The sequence below is a fragment of the Erythrolamprus reginae genome, chromosome 2 (assembly GCF_031021105.1).
Source record: "Erythrolamprus reginae isolate rEryReg1 chromosome 2, rEryReg1.hap1, whole genome shotgun sequence".
Lineage (NCBI taxonomy): Eukaryota > Metazoa > Chordata > Lepidosauria > Squamata > Dipsadidae > Erythrolamprus > Erythrolamprus reginae.
Genome location: NC_091951.1, coordinates 126,844,493 through 126,872,132, shown reverse-complemented (window position 1 = coordinate 126,872,132; position 27,640 = coordinate 126,844,493). Strand labels below are relative to the sequence as shown.

Sequence of the window (27,640 nt, the reverse complement as noted above, 5' to 3'; positions counted from 1 at the left end):
GCACCCCGCTTGCGTAAAACATCCCATGCGAAGCGTGACAGATAGGAACACCCCCCCCAGCGCCAAATTTCACGGCGCACGGAATTTTTAACACCCCCCCCCGCGCCCGTTCTTGACAGATCGCAGAGCTGGGGGTCCCGAATGACTCATGGGCTCCGAAGTCCCTGTAGCCGAAGATGTGCCGGTCGGTGCAGGGGGGGGGGGTCGGAATACTCTGCACCCCAAAAGCTTAGCACCCTGTCGCTCCAGGCTCTCCCCTCCTGGAGGCTCCACGGTCCATTTAGCGACTGTTCCGAACGTGTCGGGCGACGGAGGAGGAGGGAGGGTGAGGGTCTCTCTCACACACACACACACACCCAGACTAAGCCGGCGCTCCGAAGCCCTACCTGGCTGTCGGAGAGATAGTTGAAGACGAAGGAGGAAAGCTCTTCATCCAAAAGCGCGCTGCAGTCCGGCTCCGGTTCCGCCATCTTCCTGCTCCTCCGGCAACGGCACGAAACAGCATGCGGCAACGGCAACAGCAAGCACAGTCAGAAACCAGCCAAACCGGGCAGCCGGCGGGGCGAGGCGGAGCCTGGAGCCCGCCGGTTGGAAATGGGCGGCGTCGGTGTCAGTGGTGGAGGAGGAGCCCGCAGGCGGGAGGCTCGTCTGGGCTGGGCTGGACTGGGCCGGGCTTGGTGGGAGCGGTAGGGCAGAGTGGCGGCAGCAGCAGCAAAAGCAACAGCGACAGGGCTGCTTCTTTCGCGCGCTTTAGGCGCCCGGAGCTCCCGCCCTGAGAAAGAGGACTCGCGGCCTTGGGTTGCCCAGGGCCGCGTCTGCGCGGGTTTCGAAAAGGAAGGAAGGAAGCGCAAGAGGCGAGCGCGTGGCCCCGAGGTCACCCAAAGTGCTTTTGGGTGTGTATGTGTGGGGCGGTCTCTGCTGTCTGTCGGCTCCTCGAGGGGTAGTAGAGATTCCCCTCCCCGCCTTCTCAAAGGGGAAGCGAGGAGCCGGAGCAAGTAGTCCTGCAATTCCACTTCCTCACCCAGCGCTTTATCGGTAGTTCTCTACTAAAGCGGGGAGGAGGAAAGCAAATGCGCACATGCTCCGAAGTCCTAGGCGGCTCTTGCGCACGGCCAAATTCCGCTCTTATCTCGGAATAAGTTGTGGAAGGAAGTTTGGGTAGAGACAGATACTCGGGAAGAGCAACCGTCCTCTTCCACTCCTGGGGACTTCCTTGGCGGTGTGCCTCAAGAGACGTTTCCGTTCCCCCCCCCCCCCCCTGAAGAAGCAGTATTATTATTTTTTCCCACACGGTGGGATTTATTCCCGAGGCTATAGCAACTCCGCTATTTTTCTTTCTTAGAAAAGGGTCAAAGCCCCAGCGGAACTTAATAGAATACGCATGACGACTGAAGCAAGCAAAGAGATAGGTTTCATTGAAAGAGATTGCCTCAGTAAGATCATGGAGTTCAGAGACTTGAAATTACCTAATTCTCTCACTGTTCCCTTAAGTAATTCCGTCTGGCGCGATCTTTGTAACGTTATTTGTAACGTAAACCTTCACCTGACTTTCTCAATTCTTATCCCGGGTTACTGTCGAAGTGAGCCAATAATCTTCACTCTTAGACGTTGGAATTAAGTCTAGTCAGTGTGCTCCCATTTTTACTCAGCCGCAAAATAAACATCTGTTATGCTGAGAAAGTCAAAAGCATCAAGTGTCATAATTAAGCCAGTTAACAGATGCTGCTCTTCATGCCGCAGCCCCCCATATAAAGAGAACCTGTTGTAAGTATTTTTCACACAGGTGATGGGAAAGTGAAGTCTGCAGGTAATGTTTCTATGCAGTATGCTCTCTCCTGCTCCCCGAATACAATGCCTTCTTTCCCCAGTAACTGAATTTCAGAGTCTTGCTGAGCTAACATATTGTGGTTCTGAGGCATGGAATGTGATCAGCAACTCTTCTCAATCAATATTTTAGATGAGAACAAGAAAAAGGGAGACAGCACTAAAAAAGAAAAATCTATTTGTACATGCTGTTTTGGAACCACAAGTATGGGAGGGATGGAGGGAGGGCCACATAAGCCCAGAATGATATGTAAATATTGTACCCTCGGGTGAGAGCAAGTATGAAGCAGTATTTGTGATGCTGTACTGTATGAAATCCCTGGTTCAGTTAGCCAGGAGTGTGTCTAATGTAAGCACATTTATTTAGTTATTTACTTACTCTTTTATATCATTTTTTGTTTGATTCAAGCCAGCCTACCATTGCTCTGTTATTTTCCTCACCCTGTGAGAGGCCTTGGGCTGAGGGTGAGTGAGCAATCCAGATGGCTTCCCCTCCCTTTAAGGGTGGTCTAGAACAGTGTTTCCCAACCTTTTTTGAGCCGCGGCACATTATTCATATTTTCAAAATCCTGGGGAACATTGAGGGAGGGGGGCTAAAGAAAAGTTTGGACAAAAAAAATCTCTCTCTTCCTCCCTTTCGCGCTATTTCTCCCTATTGCTCTCTCTTCCTTCCCTTTTTCTCTCTCCATCCCTCTTTCTTTCTTCCTCTCTTTTTTGCTCTTTATCTCTCCCTCCTTCCCTTCCTCTATGTCTTTCTCTCTCCCTTGCTCTCTCTCTCTCTCTCCGTCTCTTGCTATCTCTTTCTTGCTTTTTTCTCTTTCTTGCTCTCTCTCTTTCACTGTCTCTTGCTATATGTCTCTTTCTTTCTCTCTCTCTGCCTCTCGCTATCTCTCTCTTTCTCTGTCTGTCTCTCTCTCTGTCTCTCTTGCTATGTTTCTCTTTCTTTCTTTCTCTCTCTGCCTCTCTTGCTATGTCTCTCTTTCTCTCTCTCTTTCTCTGTCTTTCTTGCTATGTCTCTCTCTCTCTGTGTCTCTTTCGCTCTCTCTGCCTCTTGCTATGTCTCTCTTTCTTTCTCTCTCTTTCTGTCTCTTGCTATGTCTCTCTCTCTCTCTCTCTGCCTCTCTTGCTATATCTCTTTCTCTCTCTCTGTCTCTCTCTCTCTCTGCCTCTCTTGCTATGTCTCTCTCTCTCTCTGCCTCTCTTGCTATGTCTCTCTCTCTCTTTCTCTGCCTCTCTTGCTATGTTTCTCTCTCTCTCTCTCTCTCTCTGCCTCTCTTGCTATTTCTCTCTTTCTTTCTCTCTCTCGGCTGACTGCAAGCGGGAGTCCTGACAACGGCAGCTGGACGTGCTGCTGGACGCCCTATATGCCAGCCCCGCAGCGCCAGCATGTACGGCGTCCAGCAGCACGTCCAACCGCCACAGTCGGTGCCTCCGCCCTGGAGTTCCCTCTCGCCGCCCCCATCTCCCCGCGACCGCCTGTGGCCGCTGCAGCCGGCACCCTCCCGCTCCCACCGCCAGTGCCCTCCCGCCGGGCCCCAAAGGACACTTGCCGCCGATGCCAGGGAACTCCAGCTGGGCGGGGCGCTGCCGGTGGCTCCGAGCTCCCACTCGCAGCTGTCCCCCGGCTCCTGCCCGATGCCGCGGTTTCTGGCGCTCTCCTGCTGGGCCCCAAAGAAGGAAGGCAGGAAAAAGGAGGCGCGAAGAATGAACCTGACCATGTCGCCGCGGCACACCGGTTGGGAAACGCTGGTCTAGAACTCATGGTATAATGATGTATAGAACCTTGAAATGTTCAGTAGACATGTTCCATGTCATTCCATGTGCAACATTGCTTGCAGTTCAGGGCAGAGCCAGTCTTTTTTATTATTATGGTTCATTGCAGAGTCAGCCAGATGTTCAGATTGGTTTTGTCATTTTTGTCTACCTATTGAGTTCTTGCCAAGTACAGTGGTACCTCTACCTAAGAACGCCTCTACTTACGAACTTTTCTAGATAAGAACTGGGTGTTCAAGATTTTTTTGCCTCTTCTCAAGAACCATTTTCCACTTACAAACCCGAGCCTCTGAAACTGTAAGCAGAAAAGGCGGGGAGAAGTCTCTGTGGGGCCTCTCTAGGAATCTCCTGGAAGGAATAGGGCCAAAAAAGGTGGGGAGAAGCCTCTGTGGGGCCTCTCTAGGAATCTCCTGGGAGGAAACAGGGTCTCCACCCTCCCTGTGTTTTCCCCAATCATGCATTGTTTGCTTTTGCATTGATTCCTATGGGAAAAATTGCTTCTTCTTACAAACATTTCTACTTAAGAACCTAGTCACAGAATGAATTAAATTCATAAGTAGAGGTACTACTGTACTTGTGATAGACCAGGGGTCTGCAACCTGCGGCTCTGAGGCTGCATGTAGTTCTTTGAGCCCCCTATTATGGCTCTCTGTCTGGTGATCCCATCACTGACTTCCCCTCACCTCCTAGTCACTCCTTGTCTAGCCTGAGAAGGTAAGAGCAATAGCAGAGGATGAAGAAGTGACTGGGTTTGATTCTCCGGTGCCTCATTCTTGCTGGAGCTTCTTCCAGTCCTTGTTGGGGCCAGGCATGCCTCGGTCACTTAGAGCAGTGTTTCCCAACTAGTGTGCCGCGGCACACTAGTGTGCCGCGGGACATGGTCAGGTGTGCTGCGAGCCCGGCCTGGCTGGAGCTTCCCTGGCGGTGACGGGAAGTGAGCTTTTGGGGCCCGGTGGGAGGGCGCCGGCCACTGTTGCTTCTAAGCTGCATGGGCGTGCGCCCGCGCAGCCATTAGGAACCCTCCCCCCCGCAGAAATTTTTGAAGTGGCGCAAAGCCACGCAGTCCTGAATCGCTTCCTTCTCCGGCCAGCAAAGTCGGCTGCCCAGGAAAAGCACCGCGTTTGAAAAGCGCGCGTTTAAAAAGCGTGCCGCTTTCCCAGGCAGCCGGTTTGCTGGCCGGAGAAGCAAGCGATCCGGGACTGTGTGGCTTTGCGCCGTGATGACAACAACGGTGCCGTGGTGGCCTCCAAGTGCCGCCCTTCATGGCGCCCCATCACCCGTTCCTGCAGGTAGAAGTCGGGCGGGGTACCGGGAGGCGGAGGTGGCACGTGGCCGGGCGCTGAGCGCCATGGACACCTGGGAGGGCGAAGGGTTGAATGTGGCTGCTGCTTCTTAGGCGGAGGTGGAGGCAACGGTGGAGTTTGCGCTGGGGCCATGCGGGGCCGCCAAGGGGGCCGCGGACCGGCAAGCCGCCCTCCACTCTCTCTCTCTTTCTCTCTGTTGCTGGCGTGGTGCACGAGAGAGAGAGAGAGAAAGAGAGAGAAGGAAAGCAAGAGAGAAATCAAGAGAGAGAGAGAGAAAGCAAGGGGGAAGAGAGAGAAAGAGTGTGTGAGAGAGAGAAAGCAAGAGAGAGTGGAAGAGAGAATGAAAGCAAGAGAGAGAGAGAAAGCAAGGGATAGAGAAAGAAAGCAAGAAATAGAGAAAGAGAGAGAGGAAGAGAGAGAGAAAGAAAGAGAGAGAGAAAGAGAAGGAAAGCAAGAGAGAGAAAGAGAGAGAGAAAGCAAGAGAGAAAGCAAGGGAGACAGAAAGAGAAAGAGTGTGTGAGAGAGAGAAAGCAAGAAATAGGGAGAGAGAAAGAAAGCAAGAGAGAGAAAGAAAGCAAGAGAGAAAGAGGAAGAGAGAAGGAGAAAGAGAGAGAGAAAGCAAGGGAGAGAAAAAGAGAGAATAAAAGAGATAGCAAGAGAGACAGAGAGAGAGAAAGAATGAATGCAAGAGAGAGAGAGAGAAAGCAAGAAAGAGAGAAAGAGGGAGAGAAGGAGGGTGAGAGAAAGAGCAAAAAAGAGAGGAAGGAAGAAAGAAAGAGGGATGGAGAGAGAGAGGGAAAGAAAGAGGGGGGAGAAATAGGGCGAAAGGGAGGAAGAGAGGGGTTTTTTGTCCAAACTTTTTAGCCCCCCCCTACTCGCCCCCCCCTCCCCGCTCAATGTTCCCCAGGATTTTGTAAGTGTGAATAATGTGCCGCGGCTCAAAAAAGGTTGGGAAACACTGACTTAGAGAGATATGCAACTTGCTCTCCACCGTGAGACGCTACCTTCCATTGAGGACCTGTATACTGCAAGAGTCAAAAAGAGGGCTGTGAACCTATTAAACACTAAAGGAAGTCTTAAAACTAGAGAAAGACTTAAAGAGGAAGGTATAGTAATAGATTGGCTTCCATATTATCAAATTCAAAGTAGATATAAAAGGGACTTGGTACAATTTGGAATATGTAATAAACAAAATGAAATAGACAAAATATTGACAGGATCTGACAAAAAATTTATAACTAAAATGTATATTTATCTATTAAACTATGAAAACATTGAAGAAATTGTTAAACCTAACATGATATCTTGGATGACCAACTTTGGATATGCAATTCAGCTAGAAGACTGGGAAAAACTATGGTCAGTTAATTATAAGATGACTTTGTCAACACCATATAAAGAAAATCTTTATAAAATGTTCTTCCGATGGCATTATGCGCCAGCACGCCTAGCCAAAATGAATGTAAACATTAGTAACAAATGTTGGAAGTGTAAAAAAGAAGTGGGAACATACTACCACATATGGTGGCAATGTAACGAAGCAAAAAAATTTTGGATTCAAATTAGGGCATGGATGGAAGAAATATTAGGCTATAAAATTGAAATAAAACCGGAAATGTATTTATTGGGCATAATTAGAGGCAAACATAGCAAAGAAAATTACTACTTAATAAATCACTTACTTACTGCTGCAAGATTAGCATATGCACAAGTCTGGAAACAGGATAAGATTCCAAACAAAGAAACGGTAATTAAAAAAATATTAGACTGCGCCAAATTTAGCAAATTAACATACGAAATTCAAAACCAACAAAATAAGGACTATTACAAAGTGTGGGAAAAAATTTACAACTGGGTGGAAATCAAGAAAAAGGTATAGTAAATAGAATTGTTAAAAAATAAATCTTGTAAATATATTAAGTGTAAATGTTTAATGTTGTATTGTTTGATGTCTAAATGTTTGTAAGTCATATAAAATAAAATAAAAATATTTAAAAAAACAAAAAAAAACAAAAAGAGGGCTGTGAAAATATTTATTGACCCCTCACATCCTGGACACAAACTTTCACTCCTACCCTCAAAACAGCACTATAGAGCACTGCACACCAAGGAACAAGAACATTTTTTCCAAATACCATCTCTCTGCTAAATAAATAATTCCCTCACCACTGTCAAACTATTCACTAAGGCTGCATTACTATTACTATTAGTCTTCCTATCACCCATCTACTCCCAATTATGACTGTATGACTGTAACTTGTTGCTTATATCCTTATGATTTATATTAATATTTATTGTTTCCTGATTGCTTATTTGTACCCTATGACAATCATTAAGTGTTTTACCTCATGATTCTTAACAAATGTATCCTTTTTTTATGTACATTTAGAGCTTATGCACGAATGAAAAAATTCCATGTGTGTCCAATCACACTTGGCCAATAAAGAATTCTAATTACTTTTTTGTGCATGTTATGCGGCTTAATTATTGTTATTGTATTCATCTTGAGTTAAAAAAACAAGATGGCATCTCCTCTGTATTCCACATGGAGGTGACAGTTGAACTAACCTTTGCCTCTTGGTAGCAGTTGCACCAGCAAGCTAAAGATCAAGTGGCAAAAACACTTCTTTCCTTCCTTCCTTCCTTCCTTCCTTCCTTCCTTCCTTCCTTCCTTCCTTACTTACTTACTTACTTACTTACTTACTTACTTACTTACTTACTTACTTACTTACTTACTTACTTACTTACTTACTTACTTATTACAGTATGCAGTATTCACTACCTGACACAATCTCTTCATTTCATATAATGGAAGAACTAACCCTTAGTCAAAAGTGAGGACTGGTTCTAGAAAGGAAACTGTTTTAAGTTGAGTAATGACACTATATTTCCTGTACTGTCCTAGTGCTCAGTCATCCACTAATAGCACAGTTTCCCCATCCTTTGTTCCCAAGTAATCAAGTTTGATCAATTGTTCCATTTTTAGAAATGTTCAATCTTTCTTCTGGGCCAAACATTTAGATATAGTAGTTCTAGATCTTGTCTTACATTTTTTTAATCATGTGCAAACAAAAAAGAAGTAATTATTACAGTAAAAACAAATGTACATTGCTACTTTCTTCTATATAAAAGCATTCATTTAGATTGTTAAAATACTTACATTTATTGCAAATATTACATTTTAATATAACCTCCCCTCTCCCCTTTGTGTTTTGCTACTCTCTTTCATATTTACTTGTACCATTGCCTAGAAGCTAATTATACAGTGCTTTCATAAGATATTTAGTGCTGTTAGGGCACAATCAGAATTTTGACTTCTAGCTTAATTTTGCGCCGTCTCTCCCTCCCACAGACACTCACACAAGGATCACTTCACTTTGCATGTATTAGCTCTAAGGGACAGATGATTGCACATGTACCTCTTCCTATTGATTGTTCTTTAAAGTTTTCCAAAACATCTCTTTGATTTCTGTGTTTCTCTTCATTGAACAGAACTATAAATAAAATGTAGACCCATAAACATAGACAGAGCAGGTCCTTCTGAAGAGATCAAATTTTCTAGCTGCTGGTATACAGCCAGAAGCTCAAAGCTTGTTGCTTTTTAGCATATAAAAGCATACCATAATTATACTTTCTTGTATGTGTGGAGTACTGTGCCAATAACTGCAGGAAAAATGGCTGTTGAATATTCTGTAAAGCTGAATAGAGGGTGTGCAGAGCTAAACTGAAGCAGCAAAGAACAGGGCTTTCACCAACTAGTAGCTGTCTTGTCTGTAGGCCAGACAATCCTTTCATCTCTCAGAGTCAGTTCTCGTGTTTTAATCCATGTAAAGTAGTGAGGTTTTTTTCCCCTAAATGAGTTAATGACTGGAATGAAACCATCTTTAATTTGTAGGAATGAAACCACCTTTAATTTGTATTCATTTGCTTATCCCAAGCAACTAAAATTAAGTTAGTATTGACAATGTAGGCTCCTTAATAATTTAATTTGTCAATATACAACTGTCCTGAACAATAGCCGATGTAAGCAATTGAAGCTAGATTATCTTTCTCCCAAGATACTTATCAGACAATATGATAATGATGTACATAAAGGATTGTATTTTAAAATATGTGCTTCTGTGTACTGTGCTTGAAGTTATTTAGTGAAATGTTTTATAGTCCTAGTATAGGGGCCTGCAACCTGCTGCTACGGAGCCGCATGGGGCTCTGTGGACCCTCTGCTGTGGCTCCCTGTCAGCCCCTCCCCTCCCAGTCACTACTTGCCTAGCCTGAGAAGTTAAGGGCAATGGCGGGGGAATGGAGAAGTGACTGGGGCTGATTCTTCGGCACCTCATTCTTGCTGGAGCTTTTTCCAGCCCTTATTGGTGCTAGGTATGCCTTGGTCGCTTGGGGAAATATGCAACCTGCTCTCCAACCCGAGACACTGGCCCTACCCAGCTGTGACTGACACTGCAGCCTCACTATCGTGGCAACTGTTGGGATGGGAATGGGATTCAGGAAGAGGGGGTGACAGAAAGGGGGACAGGTCACAGCACCCAACTGGCTTTAGAACGTGCACAGGGAACTTTCGCCGCCTGGCAAAATTTATCAATTAAAGCTGTGTGTGTGATTGTGTATCTCTGTATCTCTCTCTGTCTCTTTGTCTTTTCTCTCTTGGAAACATGGCGAGTTCTCCTTGGGGCTCTTCGTTACTCCTTTCTTCTTGGCAACTTTTTGGAAATCCAGGCTAGCTAAGGAAAGAGCACAAGTCACAGTGGGCAACCCTCCTCCTCCTTCCCCTCCTTCTCATCTCGTGATCCCCTGGCTGGCTGTGGTGGGGCCGAGAGGGTGCGCACAAGCAGGGAGACCGGCCTCAAGTGAGTGGCCGCCCACCCCATGTGCGTTTTTTCTGCGCTTTCACTGAATCTTGCCACTCGCTTGAGGAGGGTCTTCCCGCTGCTAAGCATCCTCCCAGCCAGGTGACCACCGGCAAGGGAGTTGTGAGAGGAAAGGAGGAGGAAGAGGATCGCCAGAGCCTTGGTGCAGGAGTGAGGTCATCCTGTACGTGCCTTTGTGCCACATTTGTCCTTTGCCTCCTGCTGCTTGGGGCTGAAGCTTGCACCCACCACGCTCAGCCAAAGAGCTGCTTGGGAGAGAGGGAACCCGGCAAGGCAAAGGCCGTAGCTCTAGTGCAGGAGTAAAGTGGCCCTATATTTGCCTTCAAGCCACATTTGGCTCAAGACAACCCTCACCTCCTGCCACTTTGGGCTCAGAGTGGTAGGCGCATCCTGTTGCTAGGGATGCGTGGAATAGGGTTGCATTGTTGTAATGGGCTCCAGGAGGAGGAGGGGACCCTATCTCCCCATTGTGAAATGCACTAAAGTTGATTGTGCGGTGCAAGGCAATGCAAGAGTGCCTCATGGCCTGCTCAACCCCTCATTTCAGAATCAGAGGTGGGAGAGAGTCATACAGAGAGAGACACAGAGAGAGGGCGGGAGAGAGAAAGAGATACAGAGAGGGAGTTGGAGAAAGGGAGGAGATAGAGACATGGAGGGAGGAAGAGAGAGAGATGTCAAAAGGGTTTTGTGGCCCCTGGTGTTTTTTAACAACCAGTTGTCTGCCCTAATGACCGGCTGGGTAGGCATGGCTAGGGGGCATCATGTGACTGAGATTGAGTGACGTGTTGCCACGCCCAGGCTTTGTGGCTCCCTGTGTTTTCTTTTTTGTGGGAAATGGATAGATCCAAATGGCTCTTTCGGTGTTTAAGGTTGCAGATCCCTGTCCTAGGATTTGTTTGTTTGTTTGTTTGTTTATTTAATTAATTAATTAATTAATTAACTTATTTATTTATTAGACTTGTATGCCGCCCCTCTCCATAGACTCGGGTTGGCTAACAACAATAATAAAAACAGCATGTAACAAATCTAATATTTAAATCTAGTATTCTTTGTCACCAGCAATTTTAAAACTTCAAAGGAAAACCAATTATGGTTTTCCTTTGAAGTTTTATGGAATCAAGTTTTCACTCTTTAGCACTGTTTTAACTGACATTTGCTGCCTATAAATAATACAGTAATGATAGGACTTTAAGGGTTCTGTTATTTTACTTCCATACACCATGGTGAACACATCTAACTCGTATATTAATGCTGTAGGCCTTACCCACATCATTCGTGCTATGAACACAGAATAAAAGTATGAAGAGAGATATCCAGGTTTTAAAACCAGCATAGTAAAATTACTCAGAATTTTATTTAAAAAGTCTTCATAATAAAGAAAAATATGTCCATTAAGTATTTAATGTTTTATGGCCCTTTTTACTTGATGACAGGGCAGTTAATAAATAATCTTCAATTCTGGACATAACATGGAACCAGTTTTTTTTTTAAACTGACTAACTTTAGTAAACCAAAGTTAGTATCAGCATAGTTTCTCTGCTTTCTTTCTGCTATTGCAAGATATACCAGGTATTATCAGTTAAATCTCTTGATAAGCTACATTCAACTCCAGCTCCCAATTCTTCAGTGAGATTAAAGTACTGTACTTCTCAGTAAATTATAAGATTACTAGGGGAAAAAACCCAGGCACATTCTAAAGTGCCTATGATACCCCTTCAAATTGTTCTTCATTGTATATTCTTTGTTGAATGGGCAAAGTGCTGATATAATTCCACAAAGAAGAAATTGAGTTAATTTGGCCCATCATGAGTTAGTCTGGGATATCACCTACAGTAGTTGTTGCTTTAATGGAGCTTTGGCAAATAAGGAATTTTTGTTGTTGTTCAATACTGCGCAGTGTGGATGGATTAAGGGAATGTGTAAATATTTTAAAATGAATCAACAGCTGCAATATCTCCTGATCTTTTTTGACTTTTAGATGAAGTCTGTGTAATCACCTGGCTGTACTCTTGCAATTGTTCTTTGCCAGGTTCCTACCTTTCATTAAATCATGATTTAACCTTCACATTATTAAGTTGCAATTGGTTGGATTCATGCAACATGTTAAACAAATCTAGTTGTTGTTTAGTGCGGTATCTAATCTTTGTCCCTCCTGCTTTCCATTTGTAAGTTTGCTGTTTCTAGGCATAGTTTCTTCCATTCTTTGGAATTTTTAAATCCATTAAGAATGAAAAGATAAAATTCTAGGAGGCTCCTTTTGATTGCTAGTGCTCAAGCCTTCCATCTGGAAATTTCAACAAAAAAAGTCCTTGCTAAAACAGTCTTCTTATAAATATCACATTATAAAGCTATGCCAGGTCCCTACCCATCGACCAATCTATTCAAGTTATCAAAAGATATAACAACATTAACATTGCACAAATGTCTTTTGACAAGGTTTTCATATAGTGTATCTCTCAATGACCTAAATGTTGCATTTCTGCCATAGGCAGAAAGTCAGAATGGAAGTAGTATATGCCTTTAATTATATTGAAAGATCTAGAGAAAGCTTCGTGTTTCAGTTCCAGCAATGAATATGGGCAGCTGCTGATTAGAAATGGACCTTTGGTATTCTGAATAGAGGAAAAAGGAGCAGAAATATAATATCACCAACGCAATTTATATTAGTGGTAAAGAGTTGTAACCCACCAAGCAAAATAATTTGTGTATAACCTCAGAGTTTCATGACTGCTTGGGATAGTAAAGTCAAAAACTTTGTTGATGATGTTGAGATAATGACTAGAAGCAGTTTCTCACTTGGCTTATATATTTGCAAACTACAATAAATGTGAATGTATTCAAAAATCTATCTTGATTCCCATGAATTTCGGTTACCGTGGACCAGGCTAGAAACTGGGAGACTGTAAATTGTACGGTATTTCTAAGACCCACAGTCAGCTGCATGATTTTGGATCAGTCATTCTCTCTTGGCCCAAAAATCTTGCCAGAAACTACATGGATAATAAGTCAAGGGCACAAAAAGGCTTTATTAGCATAACTTGCTGGACTCACAGAAATTCGTATCACAGATACATTTCGTTTCCAGTGTCAATTCCTGTTGATGTGCCTTGGGGTAAGAACTCAAACTTGACAACAAAAAACAAGTTTTGAAGTCTGGATGTTATGTCACAATGTACAATATGACCTGTTTTACTGTCTCCCAATTGATTTATAGGTTTCAGTGTCTCATATTTATCAATAGTTTATTTTTTTTCCTTAAAATAGAAAGGAATAATCTACAGGATTAATAAATCTCATCTCTAAACTCACTTTGATGATAGATGCAGAATGATAATGAGGCTTTTTAAAAAAAAAAACATATTAGAAAACTTTAATCATAGTCAAGAGAGAGACATTTTCTAATTCAGAGATAATAGAGTCAGCTCTATGGAGCAAATCCAGATTGCAAACATCTATTACTTTTTGCAACATGTTTAAATAGTTGAGGAAACCTTGTAAACTTGAGGAAAATACTCCCAAAGGAAATGTCCCCAATTATTGAGTTTCATCAGTTTACCTTTTACATTAAAGTAAGCGTGTGAAAGTGTTGGGAAAAAATATGATTGTTGGCACAAGTATGTATAATTTTTAACAGATAAAAACAGGGAACATTTCCCAGCAATCTAGTAAAATAAATGACATTTGACAGTTATTGGTATTTTGGGGGATGTATGAATCCTTCCACAGAGTTGGCACCGGTATCAGATGAGGAATGCATTCTTTGGAAGTAAGAACAGCCAATGCTATAAGAACAGTGGTAAGACAGCATCTGAAAAACCTATACTATAACTTTAAATTATCTGTGCCGCAAGAGCCAAGCATTACCACATTGCCCCTTCACCCATTTCTCTTCTGTTTATTATCTGCCTCACCCCTCTTGTCACTTGCCATCCTGCGACAGTAAAACAGCAGGTAGGCAAATCAGAAGAAGAAAATCATTTGAGGCACCAAGGAACTTAAATGGGTGTAAATATCTTCTGACAACACTACTGACAGAACTGACCGCTGAGATTTCTTACGGCATTTTTTAAATGCCAAGTGCAAAATGGATTCACTAACAGACCTACTTTCTAACTAGACTCTACCTTTCTGGAGCAGATACTCGGAGTTCAGATCAGTAACAAATTGCCTTCTTTATTTAAAATAATAGCATTGCACTGGCATGAACCCAGACTAGGAAGAAGATAGTACATGTCATGAACTTTTTCTTAGCTTAATACTGCATTCCCCAGACATGCATTAACCATGGCTAAAACCCTCATCCAGTATTATTATTATTATTTATTTAGCACATGGAATATCACATTTGGAGCTAATCTAGGTGAAATGTTACTATTAACAGTATTTATTAACATTTCACTAGATGTATATTAATATAGTCTCCAGAGAGGGGCGGCATACAAATCCACAAAATTAATAAATAAATAAATTAAATAAATATATTAACATTTATATATTAACATTTCACCCAGATTAATAGAACATAATAAAATATAAATGTTCAAAAAATCTGTTCAAACATCAACGTCTAGACCAGTGTTGGCGAACCTTTTTGATACTGAGTGGCAAAATGGGAGCGCGCACAAACGGGAGCACCGGAAACTGGAAGGGCAGTTCCCTGGTACACATGCGCTTGCTGGGAAGCTGGGTTTCCAGTTTCTGGCATGCGCGGCAGTCACCTGATCTTCCAGTTTCCAGCATTCCCACTGGCCAGCATGCATGTGCATGCCGGAACCCGGAAGAGCAACAAGCAACAGCTGCCATGCCCAGAGAAATGGCTCTGTGTGCCACTTTCAGCACATGTGCCATAGGTTCGCCACCACAGGTCTAGGCCAGCTAACCATTTAAGCATGGACTGTATATACCTCATAGAAACATAGAAGACTGACGGCAGAAAAAGACCTCATGGTCCATCTAGTCTGCCCTTATACTATTTCCTGTATTTTATCTTAGGATGGATATATGTTTATCCCAGGCATGTTTAAATTCAGTTATTGTGGATTTACCAACCATGTCTGCTGGAAGTTTCTTCCAAGGATCTACTACTCTTTCAGTGAAATAATATTTTCTCCCGTTGCTTTTGATCTTTCCCCCAACTAACTTCAGATTGTGTCCCCTTGTTCTTGTGTTCACTTTCCTATTAAAAACACTTCCCTCCTGAACCTTATTTAACCCTTTAACATATTTAAATGTTTCGATCATGTCCCCCCTTTTCCTTCTGTCCTCCAGACTATACAGATTGAGTTCATTAAGTCTTTCCTGATACGTTTTATGCTTAAGACCTTTCATCATTCTTATAACCCGTCTTTGGACCCGTTCAATTTTGTCAATATCTTTTTGTAGGTGAGGTCTCCAGAACTGAACACAGTACTCCAAATGTGGTCTCACCAGCGCTCTATATAAGGTCACAATGTGATCTACAATTTGACATAAGATCCCAAAATCACACTGCATTATGCCCCATTTACACTGTGCAAATCCTCTTCAGGATTGTTCATTGTTAGTTCAAAGCTTGGCACCTTTTTTGTGGAACCATTTATAGACAGTATCGACCTTTGTCTGGACATTCAGCAACCCATTTGGCTTTCCATTATAAATTGATTGTTAAAGATGTTGGACAGATGCTGTGCAAATACCAGTGGGGACTTCCTGGGTTTGAGTCTTCTGGCTGATAAATGAGAAAGGCCAGTATGCACTGGTAGGAGTGAGTTGTTCACAATTTTCCTGTATTTTCTCACTATTTGCTCATTCTTGCCTTTGTATAGCTGATGGTGCTATATGGGTCAGAACAGGAAGCCAGCAAGTCAGAATGGTTTTAATATGCATCCACTTATCATCCTCGTGGTGTCCTTGAATCTGGCGTCTAACTAGAGTGGTGGCGGTGCAGTGGTTAGAATGCAGTACTGCAGGCTAAATTACTGCTCATTAGAGTTCGATTCTGAACAGGTCAAGGTTGACTCAGCTTTCCATCCTTCCGAGGTCAGTAAAATGGGGACCCAGATTGTTGGGGGCAATATGCTGACTCAGTAAACTACTTAGGGCTGTAAAGAACTAATTTACATAATTTATTGAATTATTCCTAGTATTCATTTTTTCCATTGTATTCTTTAGATATATCTTATAGGGCAGAGTGCAGTCCAGTGTTACTCCAAGGTAACGAGGATTGCAGGGGAGTAACTTATTAAATAAACTTTCCAGGCTTCTTATGCTAATTTATTGTTAAGGTGGAAGCATGTACTTACTGTAGTTACACTCATCCAGCAAATGTGCACTAGAGAATATAGCCAATCATAGTCAGGCAAAATTTGATATTCCTTCTCTCTCTTTTTTTTTTTGCATGGTGTTAATAATAAATCTTTCCTCTGGGCTATGCTTTTTTTTAGACAAGCAAACTTTTTCCAGCAGGTTTTTTTTTCAACTTCCTCATCTAGTCTATTACCTTGGCATTTTTTTAAAAAAACAATTCTTCACGCAGTTGCAAAGTAGAGATGATCTAGTTAGTTTTCAAGTTCAGCCAGAGTTGACTGTATGTTGCTATCTGAATGGGGTGGGGAAAATGCTCACACACACACACACCCCGAAGTCCCTTGATTGTTCAAAACATTCCTTTCAATTTTTTGTAGGGAGTGAACATGAATTTAAATTTGTGAAGATTCTGCTACGGGTCTAATACTATTTCTCTGAAGATTAATGACTATAAACAAACAAATTTATCAATAGATACTTCAGAGTTTTGATTGCTTAATACCAGTAGGTCAAACCATAATATAGGTTTATTGCCTGAATATTGATCCTGGGATTCACTCATATCCATATAATATGGCTTATGTGTTTCAGATCAGTTCTTATAAGGCTGCAGTGTCGTGAGTGACAGTGAGGCAGTCTTTATGTTGATATATAAATGTTCATATAGATTGGTCTCACACATTATAGTAAACTAGTGGTTTGCTTGTTTTTGATTTAACATGTTATATCAATCTGACCATTGTAATTTTTAAACCATGTTTTATTTCTTAGCACAATATATGAACGTATGCTATTGTGGATTATTCTCATTGGTGGGCTCCTACGGGTACGGTCAGGTATGCAGTACCGGTAGTAAAATTTTGAGTTTTGTTCTGTTTTGTTTTTTTCCCCTTCTGGGCTCTGGGTATGTTTTTCCTATCACAGTAAATGAGGTTGAATGTGTATAATTTTAGAAGAGCTGTGCATGCGTGTGTGTACATACACCTTATATAGTAGATAATCAGGAGTGGGCTACTGCCTGGACAGGGGGGAACGCAGTGGGCTAGCAAAAATGGAGCTCCACCCCAGAACACCCAATTTGCACTGAAAGATGTTGAAATAAAATGCATAAGCCACACCCACAGTGTGATAGTGAAAATTATCGTAGCCCATCACTGATTATTCTAAACACCATGATCCAATGAACAAAGCATGCTGCGAAAACCAAATCAGATCTGAAACAGCCCGAATGTGGTTTTTTGACACATGTATGTTAACCAAAGTTGGTTTTCATTAATATGTTGTTTTTTAATATTTTAAGAATGATTATTTGACTTACCAAAATATATTTATTTATTTATCTTATTTATGTAGCCGACCATCTCGCAAACAGATCACTGTGGACAGATACAACAAAACTAAAAGCATACACAAACAAGTATTAAGAGTTATTATTAACAATGTAAATTATAAAAAGTACAAAACTGAAAGAAAATTATTGGGTGAAGAGGAGGTATTAGAGCCGGGGTGGCGCAGCAGATAGAGTGCTGTATTGCAGGCCACTGAAGCTGACTGTAGATCTGTAGGTCAGAGGTTCAAATCTCGTCACTGGCTCAAGGTTGACTCAGCCTTCCATCCTTCCGAGGTGGGTAAAATGAGGACCCGGATTGTGGGGGCAATATGCTGGCTCTGTTTAAAAGTGCTATTGCTAACATGTTGTAAACCGCCCTGAGTCTAAGGAGGAGGGCGGCATAAAAATCAGATAGATAGATAGATAGATAGATAGATAGATAGATAGATAGATAGATAGATAGATAGATAGATAGATAGATAGATAGATAGATAATAATTACCTTGGAGCCATCTCAAAATTTAAGCAGTCCCCTGGGATTTCCAGACCTCATGCCACAACCAGATCTTCAGGAACTTTTGGAAAGTTAAAAGAGATAAGAATATTCCAGAAATTGTGGGTTACCACAGAAAAAGCATACCACCTAGGAGTCAGCAAGTGAAACTCTCTTGCCAGTGGGACCTGTACCATGTCCTGCCTCTGGATCTGGTGGGATGGGCAGAGTTAAAATGTAAGACAAAGTATAAGGCCAAACTGTATAGAGTAGACCTTGACTTACAATAGTTCATTTAATGACCATTCAAAATTGCAATGGCAATGAATAAAGTGACTTATGACCGTTTTTCACAGTTTCACGCTTGCAACCTCCCCATGAGATGCATATTTATGATGGTTGCAGTGTCTCAGGGTCATGTGATATCCTTCTGCAAACTTCCAGTAAGCAATTTTAGGCTAATTCAATTCAATTCAATTTATTAGATTTGTATGCCGCCCCTCTCCGAAGACTCGGGGCGGCATACAAATTGTATACAAATTGTAATCATACATTGAGGACTACCTGTATTGCATGAAATGTTTTTTAATTATTATTTAAAAGAATATACATGAGTAAAATGGAGAAAATCAAGAAAAAGGGTTAATCCTTTCATTACTCGCCACCCATAGTTCATGTTATTTCCAAGAGCAAAGATTTCCATTGGATTTCCAGAGGATCCCCTTTCTTTTTTGTCATCTTGTTCTATAGTGAATCACATTTTCTAGAAAATGCAAAGTTTTCACCCTAATTTGAGTTCATCTATCTAAATGTTCTTAGCGGGTGGAAGTTAGAATAGAGATGTCAGTGAAGAGATACAGAAACAGTAGTGATTACTGCATGTAGAATTGTACAATGAACTTTTTAATTAGCTGCTTGCCACATCTCATTGAAATGTGAGCAACAAAAGTACCATGAGATTATTCTTACGTTCGTCTTTTTATAGCTCACAAAAAATGTTCAGATTGACTTTAGGGACTGCCTAAGATAGAGAATTTTCATGGCCTTCCATTTTAAATTAACTACCTATCAAAATAATAGTGGGGAATAATTGCAATATTCAGAGAAAGTTCTGCACTTGACTTGAGGCGACAGTGCCAGTTTAAAAAATTAAAGAAGGAAAGTGCTGTAAAGATGTTTATCTCCTGCCTTTGTGAAAAAAGCTAAGCTGCTTCCAGGCATATCTGAAAATAAAAGGATAATGAATTTTTAACTATGAATACCTTTGACACGGATCTCAGATATTTCTGGGTCCAGTAATCTTTCTTGTGATGAATGACCGCACCACCATAATCCTGAGAAGACCACAAGACATCCTGAGTCAGGTGTTGCCTGGTCTTCTGGGTGTTACAGAAAATGTTCAGATCATCTTGCTTGGCTATAATTTTATAGTGAGTTATGAGTCATGGATTGTAACCAGAGCAATTTTCAAAAGCTTTGCAGCCAGCTGTTGCGATGCGATCTAGGCTCAGGGAGACTGGGTATAAAGTTAACAATTTGAAATGTAATAGGAAAGTCTGCCAGCATCCTTTCAAAATAATAAAGTTCAGAGACCACCTCATGTCACTAGGCCACTGGTCAGGAGAGTTTATCTCTACCCTTTGCCTACCAAAGCCTGAATGTACAACTCAGAAAAAGGAACCAATGAAAACCACTTGAGCAGGAGACACCCCCAAATGCTATGTAAACTCTACAGCTTTGGTTTCAGATTACAGACATCACTGATACTTGTGAAGTTGATGTTGTAATAACAGATGATATGTGATGAAAGGCAGAAATGTTTAGTGACCACTTCAAAATTACAACATCCGTACTTAAATGTCCATCATAATCCAATTTTTAATCCATTGTCATTTTGCTAAAGATTTTATATACTCTGATTTTGCTGAAACAAAACAAACAAAAGCAAATTCTTGTTCAGGTACCTGAAAAACCTCATTAATAAACATTTCCTCTGGTCTAAATTTTATTTATCTCAAATTTCCTTGCAAGTACTAATTACAGGCCTGCCCTACTTTCCTTGGGGGAAAAGATTAGCCACTACTGGATTCTTATTCATTCTTTATATTATTCCCTGGATGTTAACCAGCATGTAACTGGATTTATTAGAATATAAAATAACATGATGGAAATGTGTCAACTGGGCAACTATATTGCACATATTGTGGAGCCAAGATAACTGATTTTCTGATAATTGGTAGATGATAGTGCCTCCAATATGACCTTTTTCTTCAGCATAGGGAAGGCAGTGGCCACATCTAAAAACTAGAAATATATTGAATTAAGTTTACTTCAGTATATGATTTTGCGGTCACTCAGGGTCTGAACATGTTTTGCTTAGCTGCTGAAGTCATAGCAAATGGAAAATTGGAAAAAAAAAACCTCCCAGAAGTCATAGAGTGCCCTTTTGAATTGGAGTGAGTTTGCAGGAAATGAGAACACCCATGAGTGTCCAAATTGAATTTTCAGCATGTTTAGTAGAGTTCCTAAGAAAAAGTCATTCCAGGCATTTGATTCAAACCACTAGAAAGCAAATGGAAGCAAAGGAAAAAAATTGGCTCAGGAAGTTTGATGACTTATCTATGTGAAATTAAGGAAATAAATAGCTAAAATTAATCAAACAGGTTCATAATTAAAACATTTTGTAGTAAGGCTGGTCATTAACTCTGAGATATGCCTATATATGCCGTATTTGCAATAACCACAGCATTAGAACTTTAATTCTAATATTTATTTATTAGTTTGATAATAATAGCGATTCAGTTCACATTGAATAATTGAAATTTAAGAGGAAGTACCAAATGTTTCCATAGGTTCTACTTAGATCACAAATAGAGGCCTTTCTGTAGTTTGAAAACTTTTGTGTTGGGCCCTCTTAAATGTTCATTTCACAGGAAGTTCCAGGTCTAAACTTCAAACTCAAAGGGTTTCATATATTTAGACACAACCTTGTCTGCCCTTGGAAGCAGATCACGGTCAGGCGCTTAGTACTTGAATAGTAGACTGCCAGGGAATTCCAGAACTGTAGGCTAGATTGAGAAGTAATTGCCAGGTTCTCCTTGGCAGGCTAAAACTTGACTGAAGCTTCCTGGAAACTCAACAAAGCTCAGCTGTGAATGAATTTTTACTATAACACCATAAATGGAGCCATTTCTAGCAGTGAAGCTGGTTTCCCAATCTATTAATCTCTCAGGCATAATTTTGGTGATTTTCTTTTCCTCTTTTCCACAGCCAAAGGAAGATTCAACTTTATGCCTGTTATGGTCCTAGCTAAGAAATATTTGGTTATTGACATTCTCCAAATTTCTTGATTGGCCTTTTTTTAAAGCTTTCATGGCATATCATTTTAATTATTATGAAAATATCCCAGACCATTGCATATGGTATATACCAAAGTTCTCTAGCCTTTATATATTAATCCTAGCATAAATGTTAAAGACAGGGATGGGAATCCAATTCCTTTTGGGGCATATTTATTATTTACCATATTTTTTGGTGTATAAGATGCACCTTTTTCCTACCTAAAAAAGGCTGATAATTAGGGTATATCTTATACTCTGAATGTAGCTTTTTTTCCAGCCCTAACTAGCTGCTAACAATCTTCCCAGCTCTTACCTTGCAGGCTCTTTCATTGTTTCTCTCTGTGAAGAATGTTTTCCAAGCCCCAAGTCTTTGCAGGGTTTGTTTCATTACTCTAACTTGCTCGGAGTAAGTTTCTTTCCAGCCCTAAGCAGGTGCAAACAATGCTCCCAGCTCTTACGGGCTTGCAAGTTCTTTAATTTAATTTTATTTTATTTATTAGATTTGTATGCTGCCCCTCTCTGAAGACTCGAGGCCGCTCTCAACAGCAATAAATACAGTAAACAATAATACAAATCCAATTAATAAAAGTAGAATTAAACCCCCTTAATATTAAAAACAATCAATGCAACAGTCATACCATTCTCAAGTGCTATAGTCAGAAGAGAGGGGGGAGTTAATCCCCCCCATGCCTGGCGGCATAGGTGAGTCTTTAACATCTTGTGGAAGATGGGGTGTGTGGGGGCAATTTAAATCTCTGGGGGGAGTTGATTCCAGAGGGCTGGGGCCACCACAGAGAAGGCTCTTCCACTAGGTCCCGCCAGACAACATTGTTTAGTCAACGGGATCCGGAGAAGGCCAACTCTATGGGACCTAATCAGACGCTGGGATTTGTGCAGCAGAAGGCGGTCCCGTAGGTATTCTGGTCCAATGCCATGTAGGGCTTTATAGGTCATTACCAACACTTTGAATTGTGACCGGAAACTGATCGGCAGCCAGTGCAAGCCGTGGAGTGTTGATTAAACATGGGCGTACCTAGGGAGGCCCATGGTAGCTCACGCGGCTGCATTCTTCATGATCTGAAGTTTCCGAACACTCTTCAAAGGTAGCCCCACGTAGAGAGCGTTGCAGTAGTCGAATCTCGATTGTTACTCTCTGCCAAGAATGTATTCCAAACCCTGTCCTTCTAGGGGGGTTTTTTTTTCATTGCTTTACTTGCTCCAGATATTTCTTTCCAGCCCTAACCAGGTGCTATTAATGTACCCAAGCTCTTCCATTGTTACACTCTGCGAAGAATGTAAGCCCTAAGTCTTTGCAGAGTTTTTTCCATTGCTCTACTTGCTCAGACCGTTTCTTTCCAGGTGCTAATGATGTTTGCAGCTCTTACTGGCTTGCAAGCTCTTTCATTGTTACTCTCAGAATAATTCTTTTAAAAGCCCTTAACCAGGGAATAAAATAATGTGCTGAAACTGACGAGACTAAGGACGATAGCTAGATGAATACCTGGTAAGCAGATTCTTTCCCCTATTTTCCTCCCAAAAAACTAAGGTGCATCTTATATTCCAGGGCATCTTATACTCTGAAAAATACGGTGTTTATTAATTGGATTTCTATGCCGCCCCTCTTCAAAGACTCAGGGCGGCTTACAACATATAAAAACAGTAAATTACAATAAAAATAAATCCAATTAAATTAAAAATTGCATAATTATTTAAAATTCCTAGCTATATTAAAATCAATCACACTCATTCATACAGCAACCATACAATCATTCGTTGACCAGAGGCTAAGGTCTAATTGGCCCAAGCCTGGCAACATAAATGAGTCTTAAGACTCTTACAAAAGGTGGGAAGGGTGGTGCCAGTACGAATTTCTGGGGGGAGCTGATTCCAGAGGGCTGGGGCCCCCACTGAGAAGGCTCTTCCCCTAAGTCCCACCAAGCGACATTGTCTAGTTGACGGGACCTGGAGAAGGCTGATTCTGTGGGACCTAACTGGTTGCTAGGATTCATGCAGCAGGAGGTGGTCCTGCAGGAAATTTGGTCCTATGCCATGTAGAACTTTATAGGTCATAACCAACACTTTGAATTGAATCCGGAAACCAATTGGCAGCCCATGCAGACCGCGGAGTGCTGGAGAGACATGGGCATGCCTGGGCACGCCCATGACCACTCGCATGGCTGCGTTCTGCACAATTTGTGGTTTCCAAACACTCTTCAGAGGTAGCCCCATATTTTTTATGGAATGACACTGGTCTTTGAGGTTTTTTTTTTACATTTTTGGAAAAGTGTTTATTCCCAGCCAGATCCAAGACAAACAACACAAAATAATAATAATAATAACAATAACAGCAACAACAGAGTTGGAAGGGACCTGGAGGTTTTCTAGTCCAACCCCTGCTTAGGCAGGAAATCCTACACCACTTCAAACAAATGGTTATCCAACATCTTAAAAACTTCCAGTGTTGGAGCATTCACAATTTTTGGAGCCAACTTGTTCTGTTGATTAATTGCTGTCAGGAAAATTCTCCTTAGTTCTAAGTTGCTTCTCTCCTTGTTTAGTTTCCACCTATTGCTTCTTATCCTACCCTCATGTGCTTTGGATAATTGTTTGACTCCCTCTTCTTCCAATAACTGATATATTAGAACAGTGCTATCAAGTCTCCCCAGTCCTTCTTTTCATTAAACTAGACATACCCAGTTCCTGCATAACATATTCTTCATATGTTTTAGGCTCCAGTTCCCTAATCATCATTGTTGTTCTTCTCTGCACTCTTTCTAGAGTCTTTGTGTTATTTTATTTTTCAGCAGAGTTCATAGAAGGGGATAGTAGAAAGGATTACTAATTATTGCACAAGATAAACATGAGTGGGTCCATCACTACCTTCTTGCAACTTTAGTCCCGAAATGAGAGGAATCAAATACTCTCTCCCCACCTACCCCCACCCCATCCCCCATGATTTGTTAGCATAGCTAGATTCCTCTTGTTTTGCTGTGTACAATGTCTTAGGGTTATAAATGTATTTGACTCCATGCTTTGTAGTTTCCCTTATCTCAGATGCAATCAGAAGGTTTATGTTACTCCTAATTAAGGGGAGACTTGTGGCTTCGTCTGGAGAATCTGTTGTGTCCTTGTCACACTCTGAAAGCACCAATCCTTTTCATTTCTTCTTTCTATCTCTCCCCTAATCCTCCTCTAAAGTGACTTGAAGGAGATCTAGGTAGATAGGGCTGGAAAGCTATTTACTTTTAAGTGACCAAGCCTAGCCACATCCCAGAGTATCTTACCCAAACAATTCAGTCGGTCAGTCTTTCAACCTTCAAATGAACTCTGATTATTCTGCTGTACGTTACCACTGCAGGCTATTACACTCAGCTTACGTTGCTTGTCATATTGTATTGATGTCATTGTGCTACAGTGTTAAATGTGCTGCCATGCAATATTTGATGCTGCTGCTGTATCTTTCCCTCGCCTAACCCTGGTCCCTTAGCTTCTTAGGCAATCAGTTTACTTAGCCATCTGCTCTTAATGGCTAGTACAATTCTCTTCCGGCACCGTGTACATGCTATTTTTACAAATTTTGTTCTTTTACAATAGGTGTGCATTTGACTCTGTCACAGAGTTTGCTTTGCTTTGATATATGGTATATGATTTCAGTGCAAAAGCTTTGGCATGAAGAAAGAACTGGCCACAAGTATCTATATTATCCTTAAGTTTCAAGAACAATACAGATCAAGCTTATTTATTTATTTATGTATTTATTTATTTATTTATTTATTTATTTTGTCCAATACATACCGTAATACACATTGAAGAGAATAGATATGTAGTAATATAAATGAAGAAAAGGAGAGAAGAAAAGATATAAAAGTATAGGAGATCATATATGAAAGGAAGAAAAGATAAATGAGATAAGGAGAGACAATTGGACAAGGGATGGAAGGCACACTGGTGCACTTATGCACGCCCCTTATGCACTTATGCACGCTTTATTAATGAAAAACGACCAAAAAAGTGATATGACTGTTTGAAGCTAGTGAGTCCTAAGGCAGACGATTGATACATCTAATACAATATTGTCTATTCTGATTCATGTAACTCCACTGAGCTTTCCACACAAGGTCTTTTAGCTAGCGTTCATCCACTCTATAAACCATAATGTGTTATGTTTGGATTGGAGTTAATGTATTCTGTGAACCTAGCGATATAATGCACTGTAATGTTTTATGGTTGAATCCAGAGGTGTACAGTTTGTGGCTACAGCAAATGGAATTACATTATAGGAAAAAGGATGTCGTAAAGCAATTTTTCAAAAGGAATTTCAGAGAAAGGTGGTATAGTTGGGAAGAAAAAGTCATGAAGTCTGAACAAAAATGAGACCTACAAATAGACAATACTTCTGAACCTTGTCTGGGACAGATGTTTGAACAGATTGTTTATTCTAAAGGATGCCCCCCCCCCCCCATTATCATTACACTGATCATACCAGAAAGCAACTGTATACTCTAAGTGGAAATCCAATTGAGACTAAAACTTCTTATTTCATTTAGCTGAGTGATGTTCTGTTTCCGTAAGCACCCTGATGAGACAGTTCTGTAGTGTTTAAGGTAAGTAACTGGAGCAAACTGATCTGTTTTGGGGAGATTTTGCTTATGCTGTACAAAGTAATTTTTGTTTGCATGTAATTAGAACAATTTGGAGTGAAAACCTTAATTGCTATAGGCTAGTTTCAATTTACTGAAGACCTTCAAGATTAGTGCAACATAAATTGCAATGTTTGAGAGAGAAACATTGAGTCTTTCATATCTAATTTATGCATTCTTTCCATCTGGAGTTTACATTTTCTACTTAATATATGTGTGCGTGTGTGTGTATACGCACACACATACATATATACAGTGTATAGACACACACACACACACACACAGTGGTACCTCTACTTAAGAACTTAATTCATTCCGTGACCAGGTTCTTGAGTAGAAACGTTCTTAAGAAGAAGCAATTTTTCCCATAGGAATCAATATAAAAGCAAATAATGCGTGCAAACCCATTAGGAAAAAAATAAAAGCTCAGAATTTGGGTGGGAGGAAGAGGAGTAAGAAGAGGAGGAGGACAGTCACTGCCCAGAGCAAAGGGAGTGTTTCTTTTCTCTGGGCGCTGGCAGAGGTTTATTCCCTCTCCAAGCACCCAGAGAAACGAAAATGCTTCGTTCACTCTGGACTACCAAACCCTCCTTAAGCACCACCGAAAGGCTCCTCTGGCAGCCCAGAAAAGCCCAAGATGGCTGGGATTAAAGGGGAAATGGCAAGAAATTTGCCTGACCTTCATGCCGCTGTCAAATTTCCTGGGAAATTTTTCCGGGCTCTGGTTCTTAAGTAGAAAATGGTTCTTAAGAAGAGACTCTTTAAGCTTTTAGAGTTTGCTTTTAGTTGGAGATGATCAGTGGAATGTCTTAATGTCCTCTAACATGTTCAAACGTGTGTATGTGAGCGCACACACACAAACACACACACACTTTACAAAACAGTTCTGGTAATTCAGAAATGGAGCAAGGGGCACTTGTTTTCTCACTTTATATCTTTGTCCATGGAACAATGAGCCATCATTCTCCTTTTATCTTTGAACTTACAAATCCAGAAATCTAAATTTAAATTGCTGTGCTTTGGCCCAGCAATTTTCACTAATGATTTTTTTCCCCCCTCTGTAATTTTCTATTGCAGGCTGTGGAAGTGATCACATGAGGCCCCAAAACATTCAGTGAATTCCAAAGTCAACACAACTCCAAAATATTCAACACTTTAATCAGACTTCAAAACCCAATGTTTCCATGCCAGGGTCTTGGCTTCAGGACTTATATATTAATTGTTCTGTATCACTGAATACTTTATAAACATTAACTAATTGGAGTAATAAAAATATCATCGCTATTGCTTCTCGGCGCATGTTTAGCTTTGCGTTCTCAGTGCAGGTGGACACAGCAGGAGATGGGGCATGCATATATCTATTTGTAGGACACGTTAAGTGTAAGAAAACAACTTGTAGTCATGCTCAACAACAGTGCTTTGGGTCCTGCAGAGAAATTATTTGGGTTTCCCCTTGTCCTTTGAATAGAACAAATTAGATTGGTTGCTTTATCACCTGAGATTGTGATTTAAAGTGAGTAAAATAAACTACAGTTTCTTTTAAGCTAAATTCAGCTTTTGGTGACTTTATGAGCATATTTATGTGGCTTACTTGGTAAGAATGTGTAAGTTTGTTTTGGTTTTTTTACCCCCAAACTTCTCAGTCAAGTTTAACTTTGGATCCCAAAGGTGCTTTTTTAACTGGCAACTGAGCTTCCTGGTTTTTCTTTGAAGATGTTTTGCTTCTTATCCAAGACGTTTCTGAAGAATGTCTTCAAAGGAAAAACAGAA

At 41.2% G+C, this 27,640-nt stretch overlaps 1 protein-coding gene and 1 long non-coding RNA gene across 3 annotated transcripts in view; one reads left to right on the top strand and one right to left on the bottom strand.

Annotated features, from left to right (window-relative positions):
* The window catches only part of PPARGC1B (PPARG coactivator 1 beta), a 149,962-nt gene extending 148,936 nt beyond the window's left edge, over positions 1–1,026 (bottom strand). Inside the window, exon 1 of one of the 2 annotated variants that reach the window (XM_070739449.1) lies at positions 387–1,026. In XM_070739449.1, coding sequence (XP_070595550.1) covers positions 387–470 — 84 coding nt within the window. In that variant the 5' untranslated portion in view covers positions 471–1,026. The remainder of the gene's footprint in view (positions 1–386) is intronic. The other variant, XM_070739448.1, reaches the window with a different exon arrangement.
* On the top strand, positions 706–27,090 carry LOC139160952 (uncharacterized). The gene is made up of 3 exons (XR_011558046.1): positions 706–893; positions 25,778–25,834; positions 26,948–27,090. It is a non-coding gene; the product is annotated as an uncharacterized lncRNA (long non-coding RNA).
* The last annotated feature ends 550 nt before the right edge of the window (positions 27,091–27,640 follow it).